Below are 20,714 nucleotides of genomic sequence, written 5' to 3' on the forward strand. Positions count from 1 at the left end.
TGCCTGGTGTGATAGACCCCAGCCTCTATGGATCTTGTACTCAGAGCTTGTTTTTGTGCTGCCATGATTAGTGCCTCTGTGCTGTCTTTCAGTCCAGCTTTGTCCAGCCACTGGTAGGATTTCTGGATATCAGCCACCTCCTCTATCTGCCGGTGGTACATACCGTGCAGGGGCCTGTCCTTCCATGATGGTTCCTCGTCTCCCTCCTCTTTCTTGGGTTTCTGCTGCCTGAGGTATTCACTGAGCACTCGGTCAGTTGGGGCCATCTTCCCAATGTATTCTTGGATGTTCGTTGTATATACATATACATATATACATATATACACACACACACACATATATACATATATACACACACACACACACACACACACATACATATATACACACACACACACACACATACATATATACACACACACACACACATATATATATATATACACACACACACACACACACACACACACACACACACACACACACACACACACACACAGACAGACAGACAGACAGACAGACAGACAGACAGATAGATAGATAGATAGATAGATAGATAGATAGATAGATAGATAGATAGATAGATAGATAGATAGATAGATCTACATAAAGGAAAAAAATATGTATTTCTTTTTTCCTTTCTTTTTCAGTTTTACATCTGTCAAGAATAGATTAGATATTTAGATATTTCACTGGGTTATTATCTCTTAAGCATAAGTATTCTTTAGAAACTCTACAAAGAAAACTTTTATAATTACTGTGTCTTCATGTATGTACTTGGTGAAGACGTATTGAAAACTTTGTATCTAATAGCTACACATTTTGTGCCTATCAACCCTTTGGAGATTGAGTTGCTTTCTGTTATTGCTAGCATGAAGAATTTTGGTACAAAATCTGCATCAGCAATTTACACTTTCCTCCGCTCCTCAGTACCTCCTCTCTCCTTCTGCACTCACAACACGTTTTCCTCAATTACTGCAGATCATCATCGCTTCCAGTCCCAGGAGGGCCAAGGCAAAATAAAGGAGATGGTGTGCATGAATGAATGCATGTGTGGGGAAATAGGTCCATGCTTCACTGAACACTCAAGGCAGCACCTCTACATCAATGAGCCTCTTCTGTACCATCCAGGATTGGATGACACTGAATTATCATCAACATATCACACACACAAATCCCTGTAATAGATTTTTAGGGTGTTAACGCTTGGCGAATGCAGTATAATTTCCATTTAAAGACATGCAAATGAGAGATAGAGATGGAAGATAGTGTATTTGCAGTGCAGGTACAAGGTTATTAGAGGCCGTATTAGAGACTGAAATCAATTAGGTTTTTAGATGGTGGTAAGAGTTTCACACAACCAACTAGAACTGTTTTATTAAGTTTGCAAAATATTTTAAAGTTTAGTGTTTTAATGTATAATACAAGACTTTTAACTTCAGTTTTATAAGGTGCTATCAGCTGCTGAGAAGAGAATCTTTATCAAGTCAGCAGTATTTTTTAATATAATATTCTATAATATAATATATTGTTATTATTATATAATATACTATAATATAATCTATAATGTCAGATGTAATGAAAAAAACATTAACATTACTCTAAGATTATTTCAGGTTGGAATAACTACAAATAAGCAAAACCAGTTTGTGTATCTGAAACAATCTTAGAAATCTTGTAAATCTTGTTTTTGCATTACATCAGACAACTTAAAACAGCATCACACACTTTCCCAGGTATTGTTATCGAGTTTGAAACTCTATTATCGTGACCCTACTGAGGACATAATTTACAGTAAAGAAAACTAGTTGGTATGTTTTTACAGCAGCAAGCAGTAACTTCTATGAGCATGTGGACATCGCCACACCACCAATGGCCTGTTATATAACAAGGAGCAGAAGTTTTTAGTTTTTACAGCTGGCTGAAAACCACCTGAAGTATTTGAAGGTCTTGTGGAAGTAAGCGCGGCCAATAAATCCTCATTAGAGCGCGGACACACCTGTGCCACTTACACTGTTGTGTGTGTCTGCTTGTTTGTGCGTGTGACAATTTTGCTGCATCTCAGTCCTTCTGTGAGTGTCTGTGTGTGTTTCTGTTGCGTTTTTGTGTAAGTGTGTGTCTGGGACTGACTGACAGACTAAAGGACAGGATGACTGATGACTACCACCCTTTTCTTGGGCAGGTGAGGCTGCCAGCACTGATAATGAGGCTAAAGAGGAAGAACTGCCTTTAATTTGACTTTACCCCCACACAGCGACTCAGACCTGATTATTGTTTAGACCGGAAAAAGTTGGTAGAATTTATTCAATAGAGTTAATAGCAATCAACTGATTTCCCAAAATGTGGTCATCTTTTAAGTCTCAATCACAGAAAAACACAATCTAACGAAAGCAGATGCACTTATTGTTTGTATCCTGCACATAACGAGTAATCACTCCCGGTCAGAGACTGTAAAGTCTATTTTGAATGTGTTCCTCATTTATTAATATAAAGAGGAGACCTTTACATACCACTTCTAACAGACCATATATACCAGCGACTGTAAGAGCCATCACGGTAGGTTCTTGTATGAAACATGTTTATAACCAGAAGAAGAGAGTTCATGACTTTCACACTGTCGCATATACAGGCAGACAAATGCAGATCATAGAACAAAATTATCCTTGTTGTGGTTTATTACTAATATGAAGATTTAAATACGTATTTTAAGACTTTTTAAGCGAGATTCAAGTATTATACAAGAAAAGTTTGTTAAAGCCAACTCTCCTGTCTCCTTACAAGTCTGCATGTCTGTGCCATTAAACACTATCAATCACCATCTTTGATTGATCTCTGACTAACAATCTTCACTTAGCCTTAGAGAAACTCAGCTGTCCTCCCCCCCATCAGCTCACTGGTCTCTTATCTGCTCGGCACTGTTTGTTTTTTGGTGTGCTGACAAACACGACCGATCAATGCTCTGAGTTATGAAATGACAGTGGTGTTGCTGAAGGCAGTCTCTCAAACACTGCCACAGTAGACAAGGCACTCATTTGCCCCCTTCACCACCACCACCACTACAGATACTCCACATTCATCACCCATCTCCGTCTATTAGCCCTGCAACCACTATCTGCTCGATAAACTCTAACAGCTGGACATAACTTTGTCTCTCTTCAACCATAATTACTTGAACTTTAACCTTAGCTTAGTGAAGCTCTTTCATTAAATATGCTTCAGATAGATAAAAATAGACAAATCTTTTCTTTTAATGTAAAATTCATCATCACAAAATCCAGGTTAGGAAAAACATGTTTTGAGGTTATTCAAATATGACATGGTTCCTTTGCCACATCAACCACAATACGTTCTCTTGATCTACAAAGCTTGCATTTAGCCTAGTTAAGCCTATTTAGTCTACAAATTACAATTAGAGCGTGCCACAGAAACTTACTGTGGTGTGGCTGCTCTACGCTACTACTCTGTTTTTAATTCTGATCTTTTTATTCAACTTTTGTTGAATAAAAACAACACACCACAGGAAAGAACAAAAAGCTTGCAGATTCTCTGCACTACAGAGATGTTAGTTGCTAATCTATTCTTACTTACTAAATTCCCTCCCGTGCATGTCTGCCTTTGCTTTGACCCAATTAGGGCACTCTCTGTAGTATACCCCGAGAGCCTATTCTGCACTAATGTGTGTGTATTGAGTTGGGTCAGACAACACCAGTGGTAAGCATTAAGACCTTGCTAGAACAGGGCATTACCAAAAAAATGCCCAACACATACAGATTCTGATGTGGGCTTCATTCCTGAATAAGTGGCCTGGTCACATTTCCACAGAAGTTGAGACTTTAGTCTTATCACATCAAAAGTAGTAACATTTACAACTGACTTTAAACATAACACAAGTCTGAACTCATTAACAGAGAACATCTTAACTTGTCTTCTTGAGTCACTCGATTCACTAAAGTTGTGATTGTTCTGTCTCAGTCTCATGCTGCACAAAATGACCTCACTAAAAGCTTTGAAAAAGCTTTGAAACCTTTTTGTGTTCTTGAGCTCCTTCTCACTCAGTGCCCAAAACACAACCCTCTCTGGCTTTTCAATGGTGAATTCAATGTCAGATTAACAATACACGCCATCTGTCTACAATGTGACTACAATACATGACTGTAATCTGTGATTTGATAAAATATCAGATGAAGTCAGTTTGTTGCTTCTGGCTGTTATTACATCTGCAGTGTCACACAGCAGCAGGAGCCTCTCACGAGCCTCATCACAGTGAGAATTGTGTGCATTTACACAGACAGCACAAGAGCGGTCACTCCATTAATCAATCAAATAAACATCTCTGATATGAAGACACACATCTATCTGAATCTATCAGCAAGTTACTTCAGTTTGAAAGGTCTGAACTATTAATTCACTGTGTTCTCTCAAATTATTAATAACTATGAAAATATAGCAACTATGATAAAAACCTGTAACTTGGTGCAATATAATTCACTTGATTAACTGTTGAGGCATATTACATGTACAGTATTACAGTGAAACCCTCCAACCGTAATGCCAGCTTCATTATTTTTTCTTTTTTTAAAGATGTGGGTGAATAAAAGAATTCAAATGAAAAATGCATCCACCACATCTCCACACACTCTCTCAGACATTAAGGCACGACCTGGATATAAGACCGTTTACCCTAGCCACAGAGCCTACTTCCTTTGACAACTGTCATTTTTCCTTTTTATACAGGCAGATCGGAGGGCAGCTTCTCAAGTCCAAGCCACTCTGAGAAATGTCTACCATCGCTGCCCTGATGAGAAGTGACTGGAGAATTCTTAGATTTATTATCAGTCTGTGAGCCAGTGTCATCAGAGATTACGCCCCCTATCCTTCAACGGTCCACTGGCATGTCAGCCACCGAATTTCAATTTCCCCCTTTAGAGGATAGGAAGGCTCTGCGTGGCGACCCCTGCTTGTGACCCTGGGGTTTCACAGTGGATGGAGGAGGTAGTGGAGGGGGGACAGATACGGGATGCTCATGAATTAGGTATGACTTCAGCAGTGCATTCAACTTTGGCTGTCCCGCATGTATCGCTGAGCAGAATCTGTCTGATAAATGGCCATCACAGCGAAGGAAGACTGCTCCTCCAGCTCCAGGTAAGATATTCAGAGAAGCTCATGGCCGAATTTAGGCTGCCCGAGCCGTATTTAAAACATAAATCCATCCTGCTGCCACCTTGGATTCTGAATCCTTATTAGCCTGTAAACACTCACTCAAAAATTAACCTCATATTATGAGTGTATTTTTTTAGAAGAGATCTGTTAAAAGAGTTCCATTTCTCGGGCGGAAAATGAGTTTATGACCTATGATGGACCCACAAATCTTAGAAACATGGTGTCTAAGGAGATAATTCCTCTGGATGGCATCACATTGGCCTCCAGTAACACTGTAAGAAATCTTGGAGTCACTTTTTAGCAGGATTTGCTTTTCAGTGCTCATATACAGTGGGGCAAAAAAGTATTTAGTCAGCCACCGATTGTGCAAGTTCCCCCACTTAAAATGATGACAGAGGTCAGTAATTTTCACCAGAGGTACACTTCAACTGTGAGAGACAGAATGTGAAAAAAAAAAATCCATGAATTCACATGGTAGGATTTGTAAAGAATTTATTCGTAAATCAGGGTGGAAAATAAGTATTTGGTCACCTCAAACAAGGAAAATCTCTGGCTCTCACAGACCTGTAACGTCTTCTGTAAGAAGCTTTTCTGTCCCCCACTCGTTACCTGTATGAATGGCACCTGTTTGAACTCATCATCTGTATAAAAGACACCTGTCCATAGCCTCAAACAGTCAGACTCCAAACTCCGCCATGGCCAAGACCAAAGAGCTTTCGAAGGACACCAGGAAAAGTATTGTAGACCTGCACCAGACTGGGAAGAGTGAATCTACAATAGGCAAGCAGCTTGGTGTGAAAAAATCAACTGTGGGAGCAATCATCAGAAAATGGAAGACATACAAGACCACTGATAATCTCCCTCGATCTGGGGCTCCACGCAAGATCTCATCCCGTGGGGTCAAAATGATCATGAGAACGGTGAGCAAAGATCCCAGAACCACACGGGGGGACCTGGTGAATGACCTGCAGAGAGCTGGGACCAAAGTAACAAAGGTCACCATCAGTAACACACTACAACAGCAGGGAATCAAATCCCGCAGTGCCAGACGTGTTCCGCTGCTGAAGCCAGTGCATGTCCAGACCCGTCTGAAGTTTGCCAGAGAGCACATGGATGATACAGCAGAGGATTGGAAGAATGTCATGTGGTCAGATGAAACCAAAGTAGAACTTTTTGGTATAAACTCAACTCGTCGTGTTTGGAGGAAGAAGAATACTGAGTTGCATCCCAAGAACACCATACCTACTGTGAAGCATGGGGGTGGAAACATCATGCTATGGGGCTGTTTTCCTCCCAGGGGGACAGGACGACTGATCCGTGTTAAGGACAGAATGAATGGGGCCATGTATCGTGAGATTTTGAGCCAAAACCTCCTTCCATCAGTGAGAACTTTGAAGATGAAACGCGGCTGGGTCGTCCAACATGACAATGATCCAAAACACACCGCCCGGGCAACAAAGGAGTGGCTCCGTAAGAAGCATTTGAAAGTCCTGGAGTGGCCTAGCCAGTCTCCAGACCTCAACCCCATAGAAAATCTGTGGCGGGAGTTGAAAGTCCGTGTTGCTCGGCGACAGCCCCAAAACATCACTGCTCTCGAGAAGATCTGCATGGAGGAATGGGCCAAAATACCAGCTACTGTGTGTGCAAACCTGGTAAAGACCTATAGTAAACGTTTGACCTCTGTTATTGTAACATAACCTTTGTTGGCAAAGTATTGAGTTGTATTTTTGTTATTGACCAAATACTTATTTTCCACCCTGCTTTACAAATAAATTCTTTACAAATCCTACCATGTGGATTCATGGATTTTTTTTTCACATTCTGTCTCTCACAGTTGAAGTGTACCTCTGGTGCAAATTACTGACCTCTGTCATCATTTTAGGTGGGGGAACTTGCACAATCGGTGGCTGACTAAATACTTTTTTGCCCCACTGTATGTAGGATATTTATAATTTAACAAATAAATACGACTGCTTTCTTGCATTTGTGCAATATCGCCCTGTCTCAGAGTGATGTTGAAAAACTAGTTCAAACATTTCTGGTCTATTGTAATCCATTATTATCCGATTATCCTAAAAACTGCCTGAAAAGGCTTCAGTTGATCCAACATGCTGCAGCAAGTTATACAGCTTACATGTACTTATTTATGTAAGGTACGATTATTGTCAACTATTGATTTAAGAGTAGATCAAAAACCAGGTAGACAGCACCCCCAAAGTGAAATAGACCCAGTACAGTGCTCCCTGCAATTGTTGTCTGGTTTGCTAGTGTAGCTAAGTAAATGCCAATACATACTGCAAGAGCTTAGACAGAGAGGCAGTCTCCATTAAACTAGTGCATTTTGTCAAGACCTCAGGAAACTGAATATGAAGATCAGCTAGTTACAAACTGTCACTTGTGGATTTATGTGTAAATATGTACTGACCATCCATTCTGAGATGATGATGTCAACCTTCTCTACAGGGAGCTTGATATCTTCTATGCGACCTTTGATCAGTGTAATTTTATCCTCCAGCTGGTTGGACCTGTAGAAAATACAGACATATGTCTAATATTAATTTTATATCAACCTACATTAAACAAATTAAACATTTTCCACAGAATTCTGAAACCCTAACAACACCCAACACCCCGAAATTAATGGTCTTAAAGATTAAATCTTCATGAAATTAAGGGGAAAAGGGATTTTGAGGGTAGAAAAATTCCTTGCACAGCATGAAAAACCTCGGATCTAAATTTTAAGTTTCTGCTGATGCTGACAGAATATTTCCTACTGCTGCACCAATATAACTGGCAATAAATAAATAAATAAGTCAACTGTTACGTGTTTGTCAGTGAGCACTTCTTCAACGTGGCATCTAAAAACCAAGGCAAAGGTTATTCCTAGTATTTTTAAATTAAATAAAAAATAAGAATAATTCTGTCTATAATATTTTATTTTATGGTATTAAACCCGAGGAGTCACATTTTAATATTACACAGCACTCCCACTGTCACTTCAAGTTAACTTTGATTAGGTTTGTAACCATTCTGAAACAGAGACCACAAACCGCATTACAAAGATCTGCAACATCATACTACAACTCCATTTTCCTGTACCGTGATAGCTCTGCAGAGCAGTTAATGGCAGGTTAAAGCACGCTAGTCCGGTGAAAACTGCAACGTGTAAAGTTTGACCACTGGAACAATCTGTTCTCCCTGGTCTGGTCTGGATCAAATAAACCAAAATGCAGACATAAAAAGTGCCCTAAGCCATAGATTATAGTCCCCTGTAGGTTCAGACAGCTGAAGACACCACAAATATTTAACTGTTACTATTATACAAGCTTCTGGACCAGGTGGAGGCACATTCCATATATTAGCTATAAATCTGGAAGATTTATCGCTCTTTTACCATTCTTGCTTAGACCCCAGTGACCCCTTACATAATCACAGATGCAAAACAAACAGCACCAGCTAAAGTTAATAAAACTATGGTCGACTATTTCCCCTTTTTTGAGTAACATCAAAACTTGTCGTGGTTTGTGCAGGGGCATATTCGCTGTTCTGTGTATTTCCAGCCTGTGGACCGGCGATGTGTCAGGTTCAGGTAAGCACTGTGAGATCAGTGCTGCTGTTTAAATGATCCTTCCTTTCAGACCAGCCAGTTTGGGCATCAATCTCTGTGAATATTCCATTATCATGACAGCTAATGTTACAGAGGACAGAACAATTACTCACAGCGGCCCAGAGTGCATTTCTGTAGCAGCGATCCTTATCTTGAACTGTCTCTCCCCTCTCAGCTGCTCTTCTACTGCTGCTATCACCTTCTTCCAGAATGCAATGGCCCCCACCTACACCCTACACCCCACCCGCCCACCACCACCCTTTCACAAGAAGGAAACACTGTAATCTCATTATTGGGGTAATTTAGAGGACAATGTCAGGACTCTGGGGAGAGAGTCGTGTCTGCGCAGCTTTGTAGGTGTATGTGTGTGCGTGTGTGTGTGTTGGAGAGAAAGAGGAAGTGAGGAAAAGGAAAAAGAGAGGCTTTACATGACAGTGAACCTAGTAATTTTTTTAAAGAATAGCACAGACCAAACGTGGCTAAAACACCCCGATTTACTTTCGTTAATGCTGCATTTCTGGGCAAACCACAGGCAAATACTTGCTAAAAAATCATCCATGCCTTCAGTTCATGCCGCCATTAACTTTGCTCACTCAGAAAAAACAGCGTCTCACATTTTTACGCTTTATTGTCAGAATAAATTACGTCTTATCAGCTAATCCATCAATTCCATCCATTTTTTAAAAGTATTTAGACAGTATCTATTAAGGACGTGACTGTGAAGGGAGGAAGTCACATAGAGCTTTTCATTTAAACTTTGGCGATGGAGTGGAAACAGGAGATGGATGCTCCTGCCCAACCAACAGGAGCCACTTTAATTACAATCCCGATATTAACATCAGGAGGAAGTGACGGACACACACAGGGGCCAGCTCTACGTGCATATACACACACACACGCACACAGAAATAAAATCACAACCCAAAGAAGCCATGGGTGGATTTTTGTATGCATTGCTGTATTTACGTGTGTGTGCACATGTGTGGATGTATGCTTTTTTTTTTTTAAAAAGAAGAAAAAAAAAGGGTGGAGTGCTGGAGGATGTACAACATCTTTCTTTAGTTGAATCCTCACCGCTGGCAAACCTGCAATGCAGCCTGCATGCCAACACACACTCCAACAGCTATTCAGTGGGCTGTAAAATTAAAACGTCCTCTTCCCTTAGAAAACCCTGTTGTTTTGCTTATACTGCACTGTCTTACATAACGGAAATAATAGCTGTCATAATGGCCCCCAACTCAAAAAACCATTTAGGAGGCAGGGGTATGATAGTGGCTGCAGGTAGACGGAAGGAGAGCAGAAGCTGTTGTTGAGGTAAATGGACTCCACTGTGGAGTATCAGCTGCAGAAATACAGGAAACACGCGGCACATGAAATTGGACCGAGGACTTTATTAAAAGGGAATCAACAGGGGGTTCATCTGCATGTTCATCTGTGTATCTCTGTGTGTTGGGGCAGTGTTGGGGGTGACACTAGACTTCAGACTGGAGATACTGCAGAGGAGAGGAGTGAACGAGTCAGATCACAGGTGTAAATTATGTACATTATGGCCAGGCAGCTGACAGCAGCTCTATTGAAGTCAACCAGCTGAAACAAATAAAAGGTAGCTGGAGGTCACACAAACCTCCACTCTCACCATCTTCTGCTGCACACAAAGGGAAGAAGATCTGCGTACTCTCTTGGCTCCACAGGGGCCGATATGAGGTGAGGGTCACACGACTCACAGGGGCTTGTACCAAATCTGATTAGTACTGACTGACTATTTGCACTTAAGTTGTAAAAAATGTAATTTTTCATTGCTGTGAGCACCGCAAAGGAAATTCTGCTGACAGCTCATGTGTTTTGGTGGAGCTGAACAGAAACAGAGTGCACAGGAAGAGTCTCACCTGACTATGTCCATGGCCTGGTAGATGATTTCGGACTGATCCACCGCTATAACCTTTTTGGCCCCAGCTTGTGCAGCAAACATTGATAATATGCCAGTGCCACAGCCCACATCAAGCACCACCTAAAGGATGCGATGGAGTCAAAATGAGAAATTACCCACAAACATGGAAAGCTCTTCACAGTCAAGGGGTTCAAAAACAAACACTTAAACAGGAGCATTTAACAGTGTTTACGATTGATTTCTTCATAATTCTTGTCATGTCCATGCGCTGCTGACCCCAAAAGGTCATCCAACACAATAACAACAGAGATCACGAAGGGAAACGCGATCACGTTACAGCTTTAAGGATAAAAGATTCTAGCCTATGCAAGTTATTACAAAAGAAAAAATCAAATATAACTGGAGGAAATAAAGACATGATTCTTATTTGGATTTTCTTTGACAACCCAAATAACTGCTAAAATGACAGCTGCCATATTTTGCTGGCAATGCCACTTGCACATTTCTGAGAATGTTTTTCTACACTTCCAGGGAACAGATAAGTCAACCACGTCCAGTCTATGGCTCTGTAATAACTTAACAAAAGACTTTACACTCACTTATTGAAATTTTCAGTTTTAACATTTAACCTCATCAAATTTTCAATTCAATTTTGTTCATATAGAGCCAAACAGCAACAACAGTCATCTCAAGATGCTTTTTATTATACGGTAAAGACCCTAAAATGATACAGAGAAAACCCCAGCAATCAACCAACCCCCTATGAGCAAACACCTGGCAACAGAGGGAAGGAGAAACTACTTTTTAACAGGAAGAAACATCCAGCAGAATCAGGCTCAGGGAGACGGCCATCTGCTGTGACCAGTAGAAGGTGAGGGGAGGAGACCAGGACAAAAGACAGGCAGTGGAAGAGAGCCAGAGATGAATAATAACTAATGATTAAAGTGTGAAAAGAAACATTGCATCATGAGAACTCTGAGCAGCCTCGGCCTATAGCAGTGTAACGAACTAAATGTTATATCAAAAAGGAACGTTTGAAGCCTAATCTTAAAAGTAGAGAAGGTGTCTGTCTCCTGAATTCAAACTGGCAGCTGCTTTCACAGAAGAGGGACCTGAAAGCTGAAGCATCTGCCTCACATTCTACTTTTTAATACCCACGTTACAACAAGTAAACCAGCACTCTGAGACCAACATGCTCTATTGTGGTGAAATGGAACTATGAGGTCTTTAAAATATGATGGGGCCTGATTATTCAAGACCTTGTATGTGAGGAGAAGGATTTTTAACATGGAGCTAATAATGAGAAGGCAGTAATATGCTCACCTGGGCAAAATATGCTCTCTCTCTCTCTCTAGTCCCTGTCAGTACTCTCACTGCATCATTTTGGATCAACTGAAGACTTTTCAGGGAATTTTAGGACACCTACCCACCAGTTTTGGCCAGTGTGGTCAGAAGTGAGCTCACTTTAACCACATTTGACAGTGATGTCACACAGGCTCTTCTATTGGCAAACTATAATCAGATAGGAACTGATATTACATTACATGGCTACTAATAATCAAACGATTATTAAAAAAAGAAACAAAGAAACAAAAGTTGGGTTTTTTCTTTCGCTGATGTCTTGCTGTTTCAACTTCAAAGACCGCATCAACATCTGGATTACTTAATGAATTCATGTTAAGCATGTTCTAAAGAACTTGCTCAAACTGCTGTTTAAACCCTTATTTTCTCTCAGCTTTTTCGCTCTTTGCATTTTTTAATCACCTCTATTTCAGGTTCCCATTGCTTTCACTTAATTTGTTCTTGTTCATCACCAACTGAGTTAAATGACTGAGACATGGACGCAGCGACTACATGCCCCAAATGTATAACACTGTGTGACTCTGTGTCTCTATTTAAGGAAACTCCCTGGTTACAATCCTGCTGTCTTTATGGGTTCACAGAGGGTCGCCAACATAGCGCTAACACAACAGAACGTAACTCCTCGCTTGATCTGCAACAAAAATATCCTGCTTGGTTCTGTTACCGGTTACTGAAGAAGGAGACGCTTCAACTCTCTGCCGACTGCTTCAGCCTGACAGGGATAATGGACGTTCCCATCAACACATCCTTCCTCCCCCCTCTACCGCCTCATCACAGCACTAACCAGCAGCGACCCATATAATGGATGGTCATGATACAGGCCACTGCTTCCCACAGCTAAAAGCAATGGAAAAGAGACGGATAGGGTGGGGGGGGTGGGGCGGTTAGTTGGAAGGGTTTGTGCTATGGGGTTGGTGGTGGATTGCATGTGTCTGTTATCAGGACTGTGCAGTCCATAGTTAGACATGCTAATAAAGTCATGATGTGTTTTAAATCGGACACCGCGGCGCATTATTAATGTCTTTTTCTGGAAAATGCACATTCCTGTTTACAGGCTTGAGTGAACATTAAACTGGCTAACTCATACATGTAAACACACATTAATGTGTACACACGCAATTTCATTTGCTTGGATGACTCACCTTATCTCTGAACACTTCAGGGTTGCTGTACATGAAGTCTCGGTAACTCTCCGTGCGTACTTTATCCTGTGGATAGAATATACAAGCTGCTCTTGAATTAAAGAAAGGATTGCTTGTAATCTACAGTCATGTTTATGTTGTAACAAAGCTTTGAATTCAAGGTTGTCTACAAACTTAAAAAATAAGTAAATCCAGGCAAGTAAAGCTTTTTCCATATAGGGGTATATAACAGCAGGTTACAACAGTCTGTGTTGGTTTCCTGAACATTTATGAGCAAAACGCTGGGATAATAACAACTGGAAGGACACTGGAGGTCAGGTCAGGACTCGCTGATTAATCTGCCAATCATATCTGCCCACAAATCCAAGCACCTTCGCTCTGAGGGAAAAGCTATAAACGAAATACAGTAACACGGCTTAATACATGTTAGAACAGATATGAATCTGGACTTTTGACTTTGAAAGATTACAAGAAACAGATTTTAGAACCTTCAGTTCATGGAGTTTGGCAGAAGTTAAGCGGTCCCCAAGTACCGATATACACTTCCGATTTTTCCTGTTTCCATTTTTGCTAATGGAAACAGGAAAAATCGGAAGGGTATATCGGTAATAGTAACTCTGATTTTGTCTCCTGAAGAAAACAAGACAATAATTAAATAACAACTAATGCATAAGGATGAAAACTATGATGAAATGTACTGACACTTGAATCAGTACATTTGATGAAAATGTTCTGGAGAGATGAGATCCAATCAGATCTAATTAAGTTGTACAACTAGCTCCCATGCTCCCCGTTTATCATGAAAACAATACTACAAAACTGGCTTTTGTGCAGCCATTTCCCTCATTACCAGGTTTCAAAAATATATTTTATTAATTTGGTGAAGAAGTGGCTCTGGTGACTTGCCGAATGACATCACGGACCGGCCAATCAAACCTAATGAATAACTCTAAAAAGCGAGTTAAGTTGAGCCAAGCCAAGTAGGTAATAATGGAGAAGGGCTAAAAATATCCCAATCAACACAACAAAGTTAGCATTTCATGCCTGATTACTTTAAGATATTTAAGATAGATTTAAGATAATGCCCTTTCAAAACCAAAATTAAATGAAAAACTAAAATGATCAAGAAATACTGAAGATTTTAATCATTCAGCTTTTTTGAAAAGCAATCCAGGCTAATGTTGTCTGTGGCCAATTAAAAGTTGTTTTAAAAATTAAACCCTGACACTCATGAAACATGTCATTCTCTTTTACATGACATCTCTCACTCTCTGTCTCTCTTACACACTCACACACACACACACACACACACACACACACACACACAGAGACTGCGTCATAGGTAATTCAATTCATGCCAACCTGTGAAACATTCTACTGCAAAGCCCCCCATCACGTGCTCCTGGCCCCTCCTGACGCTTTGATGGACTTTAAAGCTTGACGCAAAAACATGACGCAAAACTTAACCGTGCTTAGCACCAATCAGGACAGCCAAAAGGATATGTAAGCACTGCGGTAAGTAGAACAGGACTTGAGGAGAGGGAGAACTCTCTCTCACACACACACACACACACACACACACACACACACACACACACACACACACACACAGAGCTTGCTTTCAGGTTTCAGCACTTCAGGAGTGTAAAAATTAATTTGCACACTTAAAGCTCCGCTATGCAGAGGCATGAGCGCTGCTTCACATAAGAGATCAGCACGTACTGCTGATTTGTCACTTTGGAGCGCTTGTGTCGTCCTCAGTATTAATTCATACATGAAGATGATCGCTTTCATTTATAAGCTATATGAAAATCTTTTAGCCAAGATGCACGCCAATGAACCCAGCTTCATTTCTGTGCCCAGGGGAAATTATTCCAAAGACTGCAAAGAGACCTGCAGGCCTGGTCACTGTGTGTGTGTGTGTGTGTCTGTGTGTGTTTACACAACTCAGACCTTCAGCATCTCTTCGTGGATGCTGTAATGTCCATAGGAGCTGAAGTAGGCCTCGTCCTCGTCCTCACGGAGCTCCGCCACAGCGCCCAGGGTGCCAGACCTGCTTGTTTCCGCATTCAGCACCAACCCCTGAGCCAGCACCCTGAAAGAACATCGCACAGATCGCCATTTAACTTCTCTTATTAGCACAAGGGACAAGAGAAAGGAGAACGCACACACAGCCTTCATGCAGGACGAAGCAGTAAATGGAGGAGATGGAGCATTCATCTTTCTACCTCTCACCCAAATCCCCCCCCCTCCCCCCCAAACCCCTCCTCCCCCACAGCTCACCCTTTCTGCAATATTCCCTTATTGCTCCCCTACCTACCTTTCCTCCTCACTTTAACCTCCATGCTGCAGTGGAATTTTCCCTTCTGTTTTTTTTTTTATCTTTTCCCTTCCTCCAAACTTCTTCCACAAGGTACTCTAGTTAATGTTTCTGCAATACTGCGTTCACTGTGTCCCCCTGCTGGAGCTCAGAGAGCAGTGCAAATGCAACGTATTACACTGACTAAACTGCAAGTTCTGAATAATGTATTAAAAAATAAATAAATAAAAGGCCACAATTTAAAACCTAACACAATCACCCTGACATCAATGAAGATGAAACTGCAGAAAAGTCACTGACTTGAGTTTGTGCAGGTCATCCATGGCTCTGGCCAGTGCCTCCTCCGAAGAGCGGGCTCTCTCCTCCGCAGCCTGCGCCCTGTGCACAAGTGCATTATGGGGATCGGCCCCAGATGCCAGGCATGACCTCTCGCTGCCACAGAGCTCCTCGGGGTCTGACAAAAACACAGACAGAGAGATAGATATGTTTGGATGTTAAATGGGGAAAAAGTTTTCCTTTTAAGGACAACTGAGTGAAAACATGAGCGACAACACGTAGTGATCAAGCCTGTGGCATACAATAAGAAGTATGCAGGACATGGCTGTTGTTTTGGCTTAGAGTGTGCATTTTATGTATTTATGTGTTTTTCTTGCATTGATGATACAGGCAGAAATAGAGCATAAGTGCAACTATTAAAATAAGCATTAACATAAGCAAGTCAGGACTTTGCAATAGAGCTGACATTACACAGTCTTCTGTGTAATACTGTTAATCATGCAGAAGAAGCAGTCCTAAAAGATGAGAACCAGCAGATGAAACTGAATATGTTGATACTGTGCTGGGAGACACAGCAAACCTTCTGGAAATGGCATGTTATTGATGTGCAATGGTTATTCCAGCAGTTTCCAGTAGCCTTATGCCCTATCATGCAATCATGATAATCACAAATATTTTATATTTTCGTTGCTGGTGTTGCGGTATGAACAGTGACCAGCCGATTCTCCACTCAACTGAATATCAAAACAGCAGAAACAGCCAGACATGTTCTCTGACCTGTGCATAAAAGCCGCGCTAACAGAACAGAGATCTGTTGATAGAAAATGCAGCTACTCAAAAATCAAAAACTAAGATCTGTGTTTTAAAACTGCTTCTGTACCTGTTTGCAGCAGCGGGTCATCCTGAAGGACTGGCTGCAGGAAGTCTTCGCTCTCCCAGGGTAAAGGAGCATCTGGCAACCCATTCAGACTGGATGCTTTACATTTCTATACACACAAAAAATGTATGTTTTCATAAATCTGAAAACTCTCAATTTTTTTTTTAGATATTCATTCTTCACACATAAACAGTAGAAACATTCACATCCTGATATTTCACAGCATGATGTTCAATTCAGTTTGAAAACAGCACTCACTGTTGACCGTATAAAGTTGATCATTTTTATGTATCCGTAGTCATCTAAATCTAATGAGGGACAGAAAGTTGAGACATTTCATGAGAACAGAACAGCCATCTGCTCCTTTGGTGATGCAGGAAAAAAATCAATATCTACTTACTGTAATTTCTTATTAGATCTACAATGTTGACCTGGTGCTCAGCTGTACAGTGCTGCAGGGTGGCATTTACAGAACTTAGCAACCTGAAAAAAATAAGACAGACAGGAAGACTTGTTTAGTTATAAGCCATAAAAATCAAAAACTGAATCTTTGATTGTTTTTTTTCTTTCATAGTAGAGTAGTAACTTGGGTATCCAGTTATTTTACATAACAGCAAACAAACCTGACTGAAAAAGCAAAAAACACAGAAGACACGGGGTGGAGATTTGCGTCAATAACTACCTTAAAAGCTGGAACCAGTACATACATTACTTTTACAACAATCAGCATAATATTACGATATTTGTCGTGTCAATACTATATCAATACATAGACACCAAATATCATTACTGTATTAAATTAAATTAAATACTGGGAATAATAAGAACAAAGGGGCTCATCTCGTCTGCTAGGAGGCAACCTTTCTGCAAATAGTTATGGTCTGACTCAGACTGACTGTAGTCACTCTCAGAGAGATTGTCGAGTGTTGTCAAATAATTGCTGTGTAATTTACAAATGCAGACAGATTGCCAATATGTTTCCATCTGAATGAGTCTTGGTCAATGAGCACAACTCGAGGGGACACAACACAACTCAGCTGGTCATATTCCTACAGAACAGGAAGGCTGCTGAGCGCAAACATAATTATTAAATGCAAATTTCTGTTAAATGTGAATTTCTGTCTATGCATACCACAACAGATATACGACTTCCGTTGATTTATCACAGTTAATTGATGTATTGTCAGAAACAGACTGCATGTAGTTGCCAACTTGACCCTATTCAATTGTCGACTGAGTATCTTATGGCACAATTTATGGCAGGATTTAGTGACAGTGTTGATGTGCTTGACAATCTCGTTTTGCACTGAACAAAAAAAAGTTGCAGGATGTGAGATAACGTCATCTTATTGGACAAAGCAGAGGCCATAATTTTGCATTAGAAAAGGGTGATAAATCTTAAATACTTAAAAAAAACAATACTATTGTATTATGGGGCATCTTGTGATTTCCACCTCTACAATGTAGTAGGGTAGCCTTGGAGATATGCAGCAATATGTTAGTGGTTCTTCTTTTGTCTGCTAGTGCAGGTGCTGGGAACTTGAGTACCTGGTTGTGTCTCCAGGTGTATCTGCCACGCGTTACACTGGTACTACAAGTAACGAGTATGTGCTTAAGACTGACTGAAGCTGAACATAGCTGACAGGCTGCACCCTCCCCTACTCAAAGGTTTAAGATTTCAGGTGATGGAAGGACATCATATGTTGCACAGCTGAGGTAGTACTCAAAAACAGCTCTTTTGATGGTGAAGCTTGCTGAGGTTTGCATAATGTCAAAGGAACTTGTCTTTATTCTGACCATGAGTTATTTGCACTGACACAAAAGTACAATTATTACACATGAATTGAAAGTTTAGGGCCACTTAGTGTGTGAAAGTTATATCTGTATGTTTTGTTACACGATCTCTTTTAGGTAAAGCATCTTCAGATCTGAGAAACTCAAAATGCGTGTAAACGTGTCGCCAATCATTCTAAGAAAAGCAGTGACAGACAGGTCCAGAGCAGGGTGATCTCACCTGTCACAGAACAAACAGGTAACCGGCTGACTGTCCTCCTCCATCCACTGCCACTGCTCTTCATCATCAACGTCATCAATGATGATGACATCACCGTCTGAGAGCTCAGGCATATCCTCAGCAGCTCCATCGACGTCTGCCAAAGTTAAATCTCATGAGTGTAAACGCAGATGTAAAAGCAGCTGTGTGACGAAACTAGAAACACTATTCTTCACCAAAGTCAATAACACAAATGAGCTAGCTCAAAGAAGAGTATGTGTGTTTGATTAATACAGTTATTTCTCACTCACGTGGGTCTGTGTACTCTGCCATGATGTCGCTTTGAGTCCGGAGGACTTCCTGGTGACGTTTAGTGACGTAATAAATGGGACGGGCCCATTCCAAAGAAGCACTTCCACATACAAACCACCAGATGTCGCCAACGTTTAACTAAGGTAACACGTAAATAACGTGGTTTGTATAATGTTTTGTTGGGTGTTTGCAGGTACATTACAAACAGGTACATGCACTGGTTTAGGTTAGTTTTAGCTGTGGGTGCTACCAAAGCGGTCAGATTATAGTTATCTGAAACTTTTGAGGTACTTTCTAATGTCAAAATATCCGTTTTTTTCCTTTTTTTATCCATTTAAATTCAAGATATATAACTGCAGGAGTGATTATGGCAGCATTATTACACACATGGGTGTTTTTTTTTTACCATAAACAGTGTGACCTCTCTAAACATTAAAACATGACAATAGGCAGAGTGATAACAAAATCAAACTATTAGGGTAGTGTTATTATGTCAAAGGTGGAGCCAGGTTTCACAATGAGCTCACCTGAAACCCTGGCTGATTGGGACCCACACCCAGTTTCACACCTTGGCTCAGGCGATTAGAGGATCATCAGGGGGTCCTTTTGTCCCTCTGTGGGGGGATACTCCCACTAGGTTTAAATCTGGGACTTCCCACCATTTGACCTTAGAACTGAAGAAGCTTCTCGGATGAGAGGTGAAATGTCTTCAAGCAACTTAAAGAAGTCCTGACGCTTTTCTTTGCAAGCTCATTTGACTATGATGACCTGGATGACTGAGAACCTTCACAGACGTAGTGTTATTATGTTTTTGGACCCCATCTGGGCTGTTTAGAGGGTTACAATCATCCCAAGGTTGCAGCATAAGACTAGGTGCTCTGTATTTTAGCTTACTGAATTGCCTGATTTTTTTTTTTTTTTTTTTATGCATTAAAGGTAATCTTTTGTTTTTGTTTAGTTTTCAGTCTTAGTGAGGTAGAGGACCATCTTGCTGGAAGAGTAGGCCCCTTTGAAAGCAACTGGGACACCACTATTAAGGATGCTATTTTGGTTTGCCATGGGACACACCCATTGTTCCAGCACTAAAAAAGGACCGTGGAGTCTGAATCTGTGGAGACTCTTTAGTAACACTAACTACAGTGTTGGCAGCAGGGCAGTACCCCCAGATTGATGATTTGTTTGCTTGAATGAATGGAGGACTGAAATTCAGAATTCAAAATTTTTCTCTGTCAAGCTTACTTATAGATCCATGTAGAAGAGCAGTCGTGTGAAATGCTGACTAGTATCACACATAAAGGGCTTTTTTTAGACACTGCCTTGTAGCAGTTCTGCTGAGCTCTGTCAGCACTGTTCCAGTGAACAATGGATCAAATCCTGAGTGAGTTATTAACAGTGTAGAGTTATCTCAATAATATTCTGCACACTGGAGCAGTTGAGGACCAGCACCCGCACAACTTGGATAGAACCTACAAAGAAAGAATATGTCTTGAGTGTCCATGAAGGGAAATGTTTTTCCAGTCATCTGTGGAATGTTTGGGATATGTGATTGATGCTAATTGACTACACACTGCTGCACTGAAACTCACAGCCATTGCTGATGCACTTCCACCACAAAACATTACTCTGTTGCCAAAATAGAAAATCAAAGATCTAAATGGATTCTTTCATTAGTAACTCGAGTTGTTTCCCTAAGAGTTTGTCAGATCATTGAATTATTTTTAAGGGTATTTTGTCCTTCCTTCATTTCTGCACACTTCTGCTCCACAGCCTTTTCTAT

At 40.8% G+C, this 20,714-nt stretch overlaps 1 protein-coding gene across 1 annotated transcript in view; it reads right to left on the reverse strand.

Annotated features, from left to right (window-relative positions):
• prmt3 (protein arginine methyltransferase 3) overlaps positions 1–18,967 on the reverse strand; it is a 63,515-nt gene extending 44,548 nt beyond the window's left edge. Inside the window, exons 1-10 of the mRNA XM_086294405.1 lie at positions 18,937–18,967; positions 18,647–18,782; positions 17,033–17,115; positions 16,891–16,940; positions 16,636–16,741; positions 15,780–15,933; positions 15,113–15,254; positions 13,160–13,225; positions 10,654–10,775; positions 7,586–7,685 (exon numbers count right to left, since the gene is read on the reverse strand). Of these exons, the coding sequence (XP_086150531.1) occupies positions 7,586–7,685; positions 10,654–10,775; positions 13,160–13,225; positions 15,113–15,254; positions 15,780–15,933; positions 16,636–16,741; positions 16,891–16,940; positions 17,033–17,115; positions 18,647–18,782; positions 18,937–18,958 (981 nt within the window). The 5' untranslated portion in view covers positions 18,959–18,967. The remainder of the gene's footprint in view (positions 1–7,585; positions 7,686–10,653; positions 10,776–13,159; positions 13,226–15,112; positions 15,255–15,779; positions 15,934–16,635; positions 16,742–16,890; positions 16,941–17,032; positions 17,116–18,646; positions 18,783–18,936) is intronic.
• Between the last annotated feature and the right edge of the window lie 1,747 nt (positions 18,968–20,714).

The sequence above is a fragment of the Aulonocara sp. 'chitande type north' Nkhata Bay genome, linkage group LG1, assembly GCF_057382095.1.
Source record: "Aulonocara sp. 'chitande type north' Nkhata Bay isolate Kocher_YH1m ecotype deep benthic linkage group LG1, A_spYH_male_GT1.1, whole genome shotgun sequence".
In the NCBI taxonomy this organism is placed as follows: domain Eukaryota; kingdom Metazoa; phylum Chordata; class Actinopteri; order Cichliformes; family Cichlidae; genus Aulonocara; species Aulonocara sp. 'chitande type north' Nkhata Bay.